At 37.1% G+C, this 15,317-nt stretch overlaps 1 protein-coding gene across 2 annotated transcripts in view; it reads left to right on the top strand.

Annotated features, from left to right (window-relative positions):
• Positions 1-15,317, top strand: part of kcnq3 (potassium voltage-gated channel, KQT-like subfamily, member 3) — a 51,731-nt gene that overhangs the window by 22,281 nt on the left and 14,133 nt on the right. For both annotated transcript variants that reach the window (XM_073829641.1, XM_073829642.1), the window contains 7 exons: positions 4,009-4,099; positions 4,195-4,321; positions 7,182-7,354; positions 7,657-7,830; positions 10,234-10,344; positions 11,256-11,351; positions 11,452-11,546. In XM_073829641.1, coding sequence (XP_073685742.1) covers positions 4,009-4,099; positions 4,195-4,321; positions 7,182-7,354; positions 7,657-7,830; positions 10,234-10,344; positions 11,256-11,351; positions 11,452-11,546 — 867 coding nt within the window. The remainder of the gene's footprint in view (positions 1-4,008; positions 4,100-4,194; positions 4,322-7,181; positions 7,355-7,656; positions 7,831-10,233; positions 10,345-11,255; positions 11,352-11,451; positions 11,547-15,317) is intronic.

The raw sequence follows: 15,317 nt of genomic DNA, 5'->3' as shown, positions 1-15,317 counted from the left end.
TATCAGTATTTTATTTTCCGAGTTTTGTTGCAGTAAAAATAGCAACAGGCAGCGCCAGTAGCTCACGGAGTGCAACAATTGAATGTCATCGAAATAATGGAACCCTCCATTGTCCAAAATATGTAAAAATCGATGTAGGTTTTATTACGTGGTGTTCCCTTAAAAGTTGTTTAAAATTTTTGTTATAGCACTATTTTGATTATTTTACTATCATTAAAGATACTATTTTAGATTCAAATTTTATGTTTATCTGCTTACCCCCAGGATATCCAAGATGTAGGTGACTTTGTTTCTTCAGTAGAACACAAACAAAGATTTAACAACTCAAATCGTTGCAGTCTGTCATTCATATAACGGCAGTGAATGGGATCCATGGCTTTGAGAGTCAAAAAAAACAAACACAGACAAAACCAAATTAAACCCTGCGGCTTGTGGTAATACATTGAGGTCTTAACACACGAAACAGTCGGTCTGTGCAAGAAACTGAACGGTATTTATATAAATACTGTCGCACGTATACGTCACTCATTGTTTAGACAGAAAGCTTGTGGGTAAGACAGCTACTCAAAATGGTAATTACTTGTTCTTATCCTGATTGTTGCAACCGATTAAAAACTAAAAGATTATATTTGCTTGCACAAACTCATCTGGGAGTGTTGACTTTTTAACAACTCCCAACTTTTGAGCCTGATCAACTGAAGTTATGTTTGCTTGCTCTTCGTCACCCCCCAGCTGTTGTGAACGTGCTCAGGACAGTTGGAAATTGCAGTGGATCAGAGGTAAAAAATTATATTAATACTGTTTAGTTTCTCTGGGTGGCGCGGGCTCTGGGCGGCGTTCTTGAGGAGCGGGCTCTGGACGGCGCTCTTGAGGAGCAGGCTCAGGAGGGCTGGACGACCCCAGCGGAGACTCTGGAGGGCTGGGCGTCTCCAGCGGAGACTCTGGAAGAGCAGGCTCTGGGTGAGCGGTCACTGGAGGGCGCTCTGGCGGCGCGGTCACTGGAGGGTGCTCTGGCAGCGCGGTCACAGGAAGGCTAGGCGGACCCAGCGGAGACTCTGGGAGGCTGGGCGGAACCAGCGGAGACTCTGGAAGGCTGGGCGGAACCAGACATAACACAGGAGGTGCTGGTTGACTTGCCTCAGGTGGTGCTGCTTGACCTGACTCAGGAGGTGCTGCCTGACTTGACTGAGCAGGAACAGCAGCTGGTAGGACGGCCGTGATGGTAGCAGACTCTGACTTGGTTGCAGTCATCTTGGGTGCAGATTCCGACTTGGTGGTAGCCATCTTGAGTGCAGACTCTGACTTGGCGACCATCTTGGCCGGGGACTCAGGCTTGGCGGCCATCTTGGCCGGGGACTCAGGCTTGGCGGCCATCTTGGCCGGGGGCTCAGGCTTGGTGGTCATCTTGGCTGGGAACTCAGGAACAGCGGCCATCTTGGCCAGGGATTCAGGCTTGATGGCCATTTTGGCTAGTGATTCGGGCTGAGGATCGGGCTGAGGATCGCGGTGCTGCTTTGGAGGATGACAGGGGATAGGAGACTGGGCTGGCAGTGCGAACTGTTGGTACGGTATGTGGGGGGTCCCGGCTTATGGCAGACTGGCGCAATGTGCCGTGCTTCAGAGGGGACTGGATGATGAGACTCAGTCGGACTGATCGGACCAATTTCTTCAACTTCGAAATCAGACCCATTTAAAAACAGAATGAGATTGACTAGCTCGATCAATGGGAATTTACAGGCTGGAAGATCGCAGCGGATAATCTCATCATCCAGTCCCAAAACAAACACGGCGCCAAGTGAAGCATCGGGCCAGCCTACCTGATGTGAAAGCTCGAGGAACTCCTCCACATATCGCTCCAACGATCGACCGCCCTGCCGCAGTCTCCGTAGAGATACCTCAGCCCGACTAATCTTTATTTTGTTAGGTCCGTCGATCTGTCACAGTTAGCAGGATGAGGAGTGGAGATGGAGAGGCAGGAACCGGAGTAAAATAAACACCGATATTTATTAAGAACGTAAACAAAGGACATGGAGCATAACCAAACTGAAGTAACAATTATCGATGGACACTGGGGTGTGAACTGACACAGACTTAAATACACAGAAAACGGGGCGTGGTAACAAACGAGATAACAAGGGGGAAATACAAATATGGGCATGACTAAACCAAATGGAACCAAAACTAGAGGGGAAAACAAGGACTAAACCATTACATGGGAAACATGGGGGGAAAACACTGGGAAAAACAAGACAAACTAGACTAAAATCCTGACACCATTATATGACTGAAAGACTGCAAATCTTTATTTGTGTTCTACTGAAGAAACAAAGTCACCTACATCTTGGATGCCCTGGGGGTAAGCAGATAAACATCAAATATTTTTTTTTGGTGAACTATCCCTTCAAGTTTTTTGTTTTTTTTTTAAAGCTGCAGTTAGTAACTTTTGGCGCACTGGTTAATAAACAGAACTGCATGTGTCTAGTGGAAGAACACTGTAGCCAGAACTATTTCTCTCTGTTTATGTCTATGATGAATCATGCAGGTACTGGGCTACAGCGCAGCGGTTCCTACCAGAACCAGTCTGAAATAGTCTGAATATAAAAATGTATTATAGGTGTACTGTAGTGATTCAGGATAAGCTAAAAACACACTTTGGAAAATGGATTCATGATGTACTCATTTATTATTCACATTATGAACACAAAAAAGTTACAGCTTTAAATTTTGTCTTTATTTCAATTAACCTTTGTTTATTTTAAGTGACATAACTGTTTTTTATGTCACTGGCGTGTGGTTAGTGCGCCGACATATAGCGCCGTTGCGCTCCGGGTGTCCTGTGATCGAATCCCGACTCGAGGACCTTTCCCGATCCCGCCTCCTAACTCTCTCCCACCTCGCTTCCTGTCCTATCTGATCTGTCCTATCCTAATAAAGGCAAAAAGGCCAAAAAATAAATCTTAAAAAAAAAAAAAAAAATTAAGTTAACTACTATAACTCTAGGAGTGAAAGGTCTTTTCTTTTATATTGTGACGTACGTCCAAGTGGAAGCAGATTATAGTTTTTGCTGAAATGGTATCCTTCACTTTTACTCTCTTGTGCTACTCTTACAGTGTCTTTTTTTTTGTCCTTTTGTGGAGCATAAAAATCTTATTATGGTTTTCTAAAGACATGTGGGTGAATAAATGATGACAGCATTTAACGTTTCTTTTCAGTACTCATAATTAAATACCCAGGAAAGCAAGCACAGCATGTGTCATTGTTTAGCTTGAAATTCAGGAAGGAGAATTAATAAGCGTCCTATACAGTAGCACCAGGTTTCTGATTACCTGTAGTAAAAAAATAAGCTTATAAATCTTACCAGCTCAGCATCTGATAATAGGATTGTTGTGCAAGTGTGTGTATATCAAATACATTCTTCTCTCTTTCTCTCTCCCTCTCAATATAGTGCCAAATATTCACCAGCCCCCTCTGCTGGTAAAAAGATATCATGATCATTTATATCTAAAGGCAGCAGATCTTTCAAAAAAAAGAAAAAGATTTTATCATGACTCAGCTGAGGTATCCATAGCAACTAAAAAAGATCTTCATCACAGTTTTTTTCCCCCACATGGATTTAAACTTTGCTCTGGTCAGGGGCAGTGTCATTTTAGTATCAATTTATATTTTTTGTTAATATTTTGAATTAGAGATTATTTTATGCAGGTTTTAATTTTATTTTCAGTTCAAGTTTTAATTTTGCTGTGTGTGTGATTTTTATTATGTCTATATAGTATTTATTGGTTTTATTTATTAGTTTTAGTTTATTTAGTTTTATTTATTTTAGTACTTAACCTAAGAGAAATGTCTTGGAAATGAACTAAAATAAGTTGACCTTTCTTATATTTATATTTTTATTTCAATTGTTTTTTTTTTTATTCAAATAACACTTTTTGTAGTGGTTTCAGTTTTAGTTATCAATAATAATCCAGGTTAAAGGTCCCGCTCACTCTCTGCTTTTTGAATCTCTAGGTTTCTGATTGTTCTGGGATGCTTGATTCTGTCCATTTTAACAACATTCAAAGAGCACGAGAAAGTATCGGCTCACTGGCTGGTGATTCTGGTAAGTTAGTTTTTTCTGTTCATAGCCGATGCAGTGTTTGTGTGTGAGACTGAATGGTTCAGAGGAAAATGACTGGATGTTTCTCTCACCTGCAGGAGACATTTACAATCTTTATTTTTGGAGGTGAGTTTGCATTGAGGATATGGGCCGCCGGCTGCTGCTGTCGATACAAGGGCTGGAGAGGACGGCTCAAATTCGCCCGCAAACCACTGTGTGTTCTGGGTGAGTTAAACACACTGACACAAACACACACAGTCATACTGAAACATACACATACTGTATAAATATACACTACTGTTTGTGAGTTTTTTTAAAGAAATTAATAACGTCATTCATAGGGATGTAACAATATTATCAATATCATGATATTGTGATAGCAAAAAAAGAATCGATATTATTTTGGTCACATGACGATATGAAACGATAGGCTGAAACGACAAGTGTAGTTTAAAATATATTTAAACTTCTTGTTTTAACACAAAGGTCTTTAAAGTTTGGGATACTATATTTTAACACAGCATCCCTGAGCCACTTAGTTATCACTTTTGCCTTATGGCACGGTGCTCCATCGTGCTGGAAAATGCATTGTTCTTTACCAAACTGTTGTTGGATTGTTGGAAGAAGTTGCTGTTGGAGGGTGTTTTGGTACCATTCTTTATTCATGGCTGTGTTTTTGGGCAAAATTGTGAGTGAGCCCACTCCCTTGGATGAGAAGCAACCCCACACATGAATGGTCTCAGGATGCTTTACTGTTGGCATGACACAGGACTGATGGTAACGATCACCTTTTCTTCTCCAGACAAGCCTTTTTCCAGATGTTCCAAACAATCGGAAAGAGGCTTCATCGGAGAATATGACTTTGCCCCAGTCCTCAGCAGTCCATTCGCCATACTTTTAGCAGAAGATCAATCTGTCCCTGATGTTTTTTTTTTGAGAGAAGTAGCTTCTTTGTTGCCCTTCTTGACACCAGGCCATCTTCCAAAAGTCTTGGCCTCACTGTGTGTGCAGATGCGCTCACACCTGCCTGCTGCCATTCCTGAGCAAGCTCTGCACTGGTGGCACTCCGATCCCGCAGCTGAATCCTCTTTAGGAGATGATCCTGGCGCTTGATGGATGCCCTGAATCCTTCTTAACAAGAATTGAACCTCTTTCCTTGAAGTTCTTGATGATCCTATAAATTGTTGATTTAGGTGCAATCTTAGTAGCCACAATATCCTTGCCTGTGAAGTCATTTTTATGCAATGCAATGCAATGATGGCTGCACGCGTTTCTTTGCAGGTCACCATTAACAATGGAAGAATAATGATTTCAAGCATCACCCTCCTTTTAACATGTCAAGTCTGCCATTCTAACCCAATCAGCCTGACATAATGATCTCCAGCCTTGTGCTCATCAACATTCTCACCTGAGTTAACAAGACGATTACTGAAATGATCTCAGCAGGTCCTTTAATGACAGCAATGAAATGCAGTGGAAAGTTTTTTCGGGATTAAGTTAATTTTCATGGCAAAGAAGGACTATACAATTCATCTGATCACTCTTCATAACATTCTGGAGTATATGCAAATTGCTATTATGAAAAATTAAGCAGCAACTTTTCCAATTTCCAATGTTTATGTAATTCTCAAAACTTTTGGCCACGACTCTCAAAGTGCAATAGATAGAATAATTTAACTTTAAAATGTAAAAAATTGTAACTTTTAAAAAAATATTGCAATTAATTAGTGTTGAGGGTAGCGCGTTACAAGTAACACAAGTTACGTAATATTCTTACTCTTTCCTAGTAACTAGTAAAGTAACGCATTACTTTTTAATTGACAAGAAAATGTCTGAGTAACTTTTTCAAATAAGTAATGCCAGTTACTTTTCCCCCCATGTTGAGAGAAATTGTGAGTAAGATTACTGTAGCTCTAGAATAAATGTGAACCTGCATTAATTCATCTCACTCACTAAAAAACAGATACAGTATCCCTCAAAATGAATAAAAACAATAAAATTCAACGCAAACCTGAAATAATTAAATATGTTAAATAATACAAATATCCTTTATGTATTTAATCCCATTTTATTAACAAATGTCTTTGCTGCGACCTCCAATTCATCTACACTAATAAGCAAAAATTACTCAAGATAATCTAACATTTGTTTTCCTTTTTTTATTGCTGAAAAAATGTAACGCATTACTTATCATAAAAAGTAACTAAGTAGTGCAATTAGTTACTTTTTTAGGGAGCAACTCAATATTGTAATGCATTACTTTTAAAAGTAACTTTCCCCAACACTGGCAATAAATATATCATTGACTTCATATTGCGATATTATCGTATCATGAGATTTTGATATTGTAACATCCCTAGTCAAATAGTTTCAAATAGTGATAGTAATAAGTTCTAAAACCCCAAATCAACATATTAGAATGATTTCTGAAGGATCATGTGACACTGAAGACTGGAGTAATGATGCAAAAAATTCAACTTTGCATCACAGGAATAAATACAATTTTTAAATATATTCAAATAGAAAATAGTTATTTTAAATTGTAATAATATTTCCCAATATTACTGCTTTTATTGTTTTGTTTAATCCAATAAATGCCGTTTTAATAGGATAATAAATGTGACCCTGGACCACAAAACCAGTCTTAAGTCGCTGGGGTATGTTTGTAGCAATAGCCAAAAATACATTGCATGGGTCAAAATTATTGATTTTTCTTTTATGCCAAAAATCATTAGGAAATTCAGTAAAGATCATGTTCCATGAAGATTTTTTGTCAAATTCCTACTGTAAATGTATCAAAATGTAATTTTTGATTAGTAAAATGCATTGTTAAGAACCTAATTTGGACAACTTTAAAGGTGATTTTCTCAGGATTTTGATTTTTTTGCACCCTCAGATTTCCAGATTTTCAAATAGATGCATCTCGGCCAAATATTGTCCTATCCTAACAAACCATACATCAATAGAAAGCTTATTTACTGAGCTTTCATATTTTATATACATCTCAGTTTTGTAAAATTTAACCTTATGACTGGTTTTGTGGTCCAGGGTCACAAATGTTCTTTTTCTATCTCTGTGTTGTCAGATATCTTTGTACTGATTGCTTCGGTACCAGTCGTTGCCGTACGAAACCAGGGAAATGTGTTGGCCACGTCACTTCGCAGTCTGCGTTTCCTGCAGATCCTTCGAATGCTGCGAATGGACCGCCGCGGAGGCACCTGGAAACTGCTGGGATCTGCAATATACACACACAGCAAGGTATACACACACATGATGTGATGTACACAAACAGGTCATTCTCTCTCGATCAACATCTATGAGCATGTCTTGCTTGTTTAAATCATGTCAAGCATGCTCAAATAAACCGAGGGGGTCAGCAATATGCACACAATCCAAAATACCCACACACACACTCTCATCCCTCAAAAAATGCTTTGGTCTGCGATACACAGACATGCAAAGTACATACGCAAGCACAAACAATCAGATATCAGTGTCTGGTGAAGTTTGATGTCAGTACTGCTGTGTGTGTTTCCCGGTTGGCTGGTGTGTGCGGGTAGGAGCTGATCACAGCGTGGTACATTGGCTTCCTGTCATTGATCCTGGCTTCCTTCCTCGTGTACCTGGTTGAGAAGGATGATGTCACCATGGAACTAACAGACACTGAGAGCCCCTCCCCAACACCACCACCGCAGGACTTTGACACCTATGCAGACGCCCTCTGGTGGGGACTGGTGAGAATGACGCACAGCACTCTTTTCAGAACTTTCTTTAAATTGAATTGAGAATGGGTCTTAAATGAAGTTGAACTGAGGTAGCAAACCGGATGCAGATTTTAAATATAAAGTGTTAAAATTAGTATCAAACCTGCATTACTTCTGGGTCATGCATGGGATGTTTTTTCGTTTTATCTAAAAATGCATTTAAATATATAAATATACACAGCCATTCAAAAGTTTTGGACCTGTAAGATTTCCATGTATTTGATCAAAAATACAGAAAAAAGTAATATAATAAAGTAATTGCAATTTAAAATAACAGTTTTCTGTTTTAATATACATTAAAATATAATTTATTTCTGTGATGCAAAGCTGAATTTTCATCAGCCATTACTCCAGTCTTCAGTGTCACATGATCCTTCAGAAATCTAATATGCTGATTTATTATCAATGTTGGAAACAGTATTTTTTTTCAAACCTATGATACTTTTTTCAAGATTCTTTGGTGAATAAAAAGTTAAATAGAACAGCACAGAATAAATCAGCATATTAGAATGATTTCTGAAGGATCGTGTGACACTGAAGACTAGACTAATGATGTAAAAAAATTCAGATTTGCACCACAGGACTAAATTGTATTTTAAAGTATATTAAAATAGAAATGACTATTTTAAATTGCAATAATATTTCACAATATTACAGCTTTTTCTGTATTTTTAATCAAATAAACAGTCTTAAGGAGCAGAATTTTATATATAAAAATAGTTTTTAGCTCCATTTTTGAGATGACAAGGCTTTGATGGCCACTTTAAAGTTTGTACCAAACTGACATTATTGCTAGGTTGTGCAATGGATTTTTTTCACTTAAAAAATATTTAACTGAAAAATCCAGATCCACAATTATGCAAAAAACAAAAACAAAAAAAAAACACTCACTCTTGACATTTTTATTCAGCAGTTGTGATTTTAGCTCCATTTATGAGCTTTTCTTTTTTCAAATTCATACCATATACCATTCATACATTCATTGCCATTTTAAAATTTGTACCAAACTGCTGTATATGACTAGGTTGTATAATGTTAATTTTATTTTACTTTTTTTAATGAATAAATGAAAACACTGCTGGAAAATCAGCTCCACAACTCCACAAAAATATACACTGTCATTCAAAAGTTTGGGAAAAGTAGGGTTTAATGTTTTTTGTAAGACGTTTCTTATGCTCATCAAGGCTGTATCTATTATTTGATCAGAAATGCAGAAAAAATACTGTAATTTTGTGAAATATTATTGCAATTTAAAATAACAATTTTCTATTTTAACATACTTTAAAATCTAATTTATTCCTGAAGCTGAATTTTCAGCATCATTATTAGTCTTCAGTGTCACATGATCTGCATAAATCATTCTAATATGCTGATATATAATCAATGTTGGAAACAGTTGTGCTGCTTAATATTTTTTGGAACCTGTGATGGCTGTTTTCAGGATATTTAAATAAGAATAAAAAGTTATGATACGTAAACAGTGTTTATTTTAAATAGGATACGCTACTATTCAAAAGTTTGAGGTCAGTAATTTAATTGTATTTTTTTTTAGAAATTAATACTTTCATTCAGCAAGGATGTGTTAAATAAATAAAAACTGATAGTATAGACTTAAATTGTTAGAAAAGATTTCTATTTTTAATAATTGCTGTACTTTTTTTTTACTTTTTATTCATCATAGAATCAAAGAAAAAATCACAGGTTCCAAAAAACATTAAGCACCACAACTGTTTTAACAGTATCAGCATATTAGATTGATTTCTGAAGGATCATGTGACACTGAAGACTGGAGTAATGGCTGATGAAAATTTAGTGCTGCATCACAGAAATAAATTACAATATATTATAAATTGCAATAATATTTCACAATATTACTATTTTTTCAGTATTTTTGATTAAATAAATCCAACCTTAAGGAGCATAAGCGATCTTACTGATCCCAAACTTTCGAACTGCAAAAGAAAATGTGAAAGGAAATGCTTTCCTTGTTCAGTGATTTTACCATGTTTGAGCTGCTATGTTGCAGATGCATAAAAGCTTTCCTCCCTGTTGAGAAGTGAAAGTCAATTTAATAGGGAGGAAAATCTGAACCATTGTGTGTCACAAGTTCAGAAGTGATTTTTTTTAAATGTCAGGCAATTCCTTTTACAGCAGCTCCTTTAACACTGACATTCGTGACAGTTTTACATCAGTTCCATTAGTACTACTGATTGTGATGGTTTTATAGCAGCCTCCTTTATACCACCTTGTGACGTTAACAGCAGTTCCATTAATACTACCTTTTTAATGGTTTTACAGCTCAAGTACCTTAATAGCCTCTTAGCCATGCTTGTCTTAATCACACTGATGACATATGATTTTATTCCATGTCAGATCACCTTGACAACCATCGGTTACGGTGACAAGACCCCAAAAACGTGGGCAGGGCGTCTTTTGGCCGGGACCTTCGCTCTTATCGGTGTGTCGTTTTTTGCTCTTCCAGCCGTGAGTACAAGTCATTTTTTTCCTAATTGCTGTATACATTTACACTGTTACAAATTACAGTATAAACGCTAGACTATCCACCTTATTTTTAACGTGAGCAGGTATGGCCATTCTTAAATTATAGTGTCATCTGCTTCCAGTTATTATTCTAGCTGTATAAAAACAGTCCAACAGTTGCAAACATTTAAAGGGATAGTTCATCCAAAAATGAAAATCCTGTCATTAATTATTCACCCTCATGTTGTTCCAAACTCGCAAGTCCTTCATTTATCTTTGGAACACAAGTTAAGATATTTCTGATGAAATCCGAGAGGTTTCTGACACTGCATAGACAGCAATGCAACTGACATGTTCAAGGCCTAGAAAGGTCCATGTGACATCAGTGGTTCAACCTTAAATTTATGAAGATACGGGAATACTTTTTTGCACAAAGAAAACAAAAATAATAACTTTATTCAAGAATTTCTTCTCTCCCATGTCAGTTTTCATGTGTTTATAGCACACGTGTGGTGCTGCTGGTGCAGAAGCCGGCACCAAAAAATTTTCTTTGTGCACAAAAAGTATTCTTGTAGCTTCGTAAAATTAAGCTTGAACCACTGATATCACATGGGTTAAAAATGGAAATGGTTAGGTATGATAGTATGCTATTCTGCCCTCCAAAGGCAAAGTGCAGTAACTACGCCAACACTGAAACTGAGAAAAATGCCTTTAAAGTTTTTACGCCAGCTAGTCAAACATGTTGATACTCTTGTTTCTCTGGGACAAAACTGAACCAGGAGACTTTGTCACAAGACAAAACAGTTGTCACAAAGTCCATTTTAAGCCTTAACTTAATTTTGACCAAATGTGTAGTTACTGCGCTTTGCCTTTGGAGGACAGTATTTTATCCTAACATATGGTTGTGTTTGTAGGGTATTCTTGGTTCTGGGTTGGCTCTGAAGGTTCAGGAACAGCACAGACAGAAACACTTTGAGAAACGCCGAAATCCTGCAGCTTCATTAATACAGGTCACCAGAAACATTAAAAATCAGCTGTAAATCTACCCTTTTTAAGCTCATTCCTCTTTAGAACATTTGCTTAATGTTCAATACTGAATATTGATTTCAGGCTGCATGGAGATACTACTCCACCAACCCCGTCAGAGACGATCTCATTGCCACATGGAGATTCTATGAGACTGTGATCTCTCTGCCATGCTTCAGGTATCATACACATGCAGTGCTCTAAAAGAAAAATCATTTGAATATCTTATTTAGTTTACAGGGACTTGCATTTATGTTTGTCATCATTATATTTTCATGTTATGCCTGGGTTGTTTTATGATTTCACTGATACTCATGGCAGATTTCACTTGTGTTATTCTCATGATTTTTGTGCATCTCTTTTTAATGTTCATTTATTTTGTTTATATCCATATGTGCGTTTGTCTGCATGCAGAGACAGCATCATCTAGAGGTCTGCTAGAGGTTACAGTGAGGTACTCACACTTGTGCGTGGACAACTTACTTTTCTGTCATAATGAACTCTTTGGTTGGAGTTTATTTAAATCTTCTCATAATGTGAAATTAACTTTCAATTAGGGTTGCCAAGTCTGCGGTTTTATTGTTGCTGCGGGTTAATGGTTTGACATGTTGCATAAAGTATATTTGACTGAAATGCTTATACTGAAATATTGTATATTCTACCAATGATAAAACTACAGTAAATGTTAAGTTTTGTGAAGAAGAGCCACTGGTAAGGAGCTCTTGAGCTGTGTTTATGATTACTACAATATATGGGTTTGCAACAGTGACTGTGAAATATGTATGTTAGGTATAGGAATTGCATATTTTGAGATTTGATATTTTGGATTTGGATATTGGGCTGTTTTTGATTGGCTAGTTTTGTTACGCAGACCTGGCAACCCTGCTTTCAATAAATTACTGCAACATCTGGTTTGATAGTTAAAATTCCAACATTGAAACAATCTCAAATAATTCAGTACTGATTATCCAGAGCCAGACAGGGACAAATATATACAAATACAGTTTACAAGTCAAAAGTTTTCATACACCTTGCTGAATCTGCAAAATGTTAATTATTTTACAAAAATAAGAAGGATAATACAAAATGCATGTTATTTTTTATTTAGTACTGACCTGAATAAGATATTTTACATAAAAGACGTTCACATATAGTCCACAAGAGAAAATAATAGTTGAATTTATAAAAATGACCCTGTTCAAAAGTTTACATACCCTTAATTCGTAATACTGTGTTGTTACCTGAATGATCCACCTGTTTTTTTTTTTTTTTTTTTTTTTTTTTTAGTCATAGTTGTTCATGATCCTTGTTTGTCCCAAACAGTTAAAGGGATGGTTCGGAGTAGATTTTACTTCATTGCTATGCACTCCGAAGCCCATGTAAATACCCCATCCAAAGTTTTTTTTTACCTTAGTCAAACATTGAGGGAGGTATCAGAGTTTTTCGAATGGCTTGCTACAGCCGTACATGGTACATGTGATGTATCTCGTAAATTGCACCACTAAACGTGCACGTAATCTTACCAAACTTCTACAGTAGTGTAAATAGGGTATGTACTCACAAAACGCTGCATCGGAAAATTTGTAAGTCCACCATGAGTGTTTTAAAAACAACTTTTACCTGATCCCTACTAGTCTCAAAAACTACAAATGACGACACGTCGACGTCACTTCCCTGGTTTGGGAAAAGCAAGTAAAATTCCACCTACTACGTCTGTGTGCATGTCAACGTATTAGGTGGACTTTTACGTGCTTTTCCCAAACCAGGAAAGTGACGTCGACGTGTCGCCATTTGTAGTTTTTGAGACTAGTAGGGATCGGGTAACAGTTGTTTTTAAACTCTGATATCTCCCTCAATGTTTGACCAAGGTAAAAAAAACTTCGGATGGGGTATTTACATGGGCTTCAGAGTGCATAACAACGAAGTCAAATCTACTCCGAACCATCCCTTTAAACTGCCTGCTGTTCTTTAGAAAAATCCTTCAGGTACCACAGATTCTTTGGTTTTTCAGCATTTTTGTGTATTTGAACCCTTTCCAACAATTAATGTATCATTTTGACAGCGTTCTTTTCACACTGAGGACAACTGAGTGACTCATATGCAACTATTACAGAAGTTTCAAACACTCACTGATGCTCCAGAAGGAAAAATGATGCATTAAGAATGTCTTCTGGGAAACATGTGGAAACAAAGTAATTCATTTACCCTGATCTTTAAATTCAAAAAGTTTTCATCCCCCAATCATTCAGGTAACAACACAGTATTAAGAATCAAGCGTATGTGAACTCATTTTATAAATTGAACCATTATTTTCTCTTGTGGACTTTATGTAAACGTCTTTTATGTGAAATATCTTATTCAGGTCAGAACTAAATAAAAAAACAACATGCATTTTGTATGATCCCTCTTATTTTGATAAAATAATTACTGCAAGGTGTTTGTAAACTTTTGACTTCAACTGTATTACTATTAACCAAAACATTTGTATTATCTAAAATAAAATGAAAAAAAAAAAAATATTACATGAAAACATGAAATGGAAAATAGGAATGTTGCTTTGGCAACAACATGTAACTGAAATAAGTCGAAGCACTAAAGCTACTAACTGGAAATAAATTAAAACTACAACTGAAATAAATCTAAATTAAACCTAAATAGCAAGATAAAAAAATACAAATGACAAAAGCACATCAAAAAATACTTTTAATAGTTTAAATAAATAAAATTGAAAATATAAAAATAATTGCTAATTCTTAAAAATAGCATTTATTTATACTGGTTCCTAACTGACATTTGGCATTGTGAGTTATAACTAGCAACCAATAAACAAACTATATCTAGCACTTTTATATTGATCCACTTAATTAGTTTGGTATATTAAATTAATTTTATAATTATTTACAAATGTTATATTAATACACTCACCTAAAGGATTATTAGGAACACCTGTTCAATTTCTCATTAATGCAATTATCTAATCAACCAATCACATGGCAGTTGCTTCAATGCATTTAGGGATGTGGTCCTGGTCAAGACAATCTCCTGAACTCCAAACTGAATGTCAGAATGGGAAAGAAAGGTGATTTAAGCAATTTTGAGCGTGGCATGGTTGTTGGTCACAATCTGCTCAATTACTGGGATTTTCACGCACAACCATTTCTAGGGTTTACAAAGAATGGTGTGAAAAGGGAAAAACATCCAGTATGCGGCAGTCCTGTGGGCGAAAATGCCTTGTTGACGCTAGAGGTCAGAGGAGAATGGGCCGACTGATTCAAGCTGATAGAAGAGCAACTTTGACTGAAATAACCACTCGTTACAACCGAGGTATGCAGCAAAGCATTTGTGAAGCCACAACACGCACAACCTTGAGGCGGATGGGCTACAACAGCAGAAGACCCCACCGGGTACCACTCATCTCCACTACAAATAGGAAAAAGAGGCTACAATTTGCACGAGCTCACCAAAATTGGACAGTTGAAGACTGGAAAAATGTTGCCTGGTCTGATGAGTCTCGATTTCTGTTGAGACATTCAAATGGTAGAGTCAGAATTTGGCGTAAACAGAATGAGAACATGGATCCATCATGCCTTGTTACCACTGTGCAGGCTGGTGGTGGTGGTGTAATGGGGTGGGGGATATTTTCTTGGCAAACTTTAGGCCCCTTAGTGCCAATTAAGCATCGTTTAAATGCCACGGACTACCTGAGCATTGTTTCTGACCATGTCCATCCCTTTATGACCACCATGTACCCATCCTCTGATGGCTACTTCCAGCAGGATAATGCACCATGTCACAAAGCTCGAATCATTTCAAATTGGTTTCTTGAACATGACAATGAGTTCACTGTACTAAAATGGCCCCCACAGTCACCAGATCTCAACCCAATAGAGTATCTTTGGGATGTGGTGGAACGGGAGCTTTGTGCCCTGGATGTGCATCCAACAAATCTC

The sequence above is a fragment of the Garra rufa genome, chromosome 23 (genome assembly GCF_049309525.1).
Source record: "Garra rufa chromosome 23, GarRuf1.0, whole genome shotgun sequence".
Lineage (NCBI taxonomy): Eukaryota > Metazoa > Chordata > Actinopteri > Cypriniformes > Cyprinidae > Garra > Garra rufa.
This window is presented reverse-complemented; position numbering and strand designations above follow the sequence as displayed.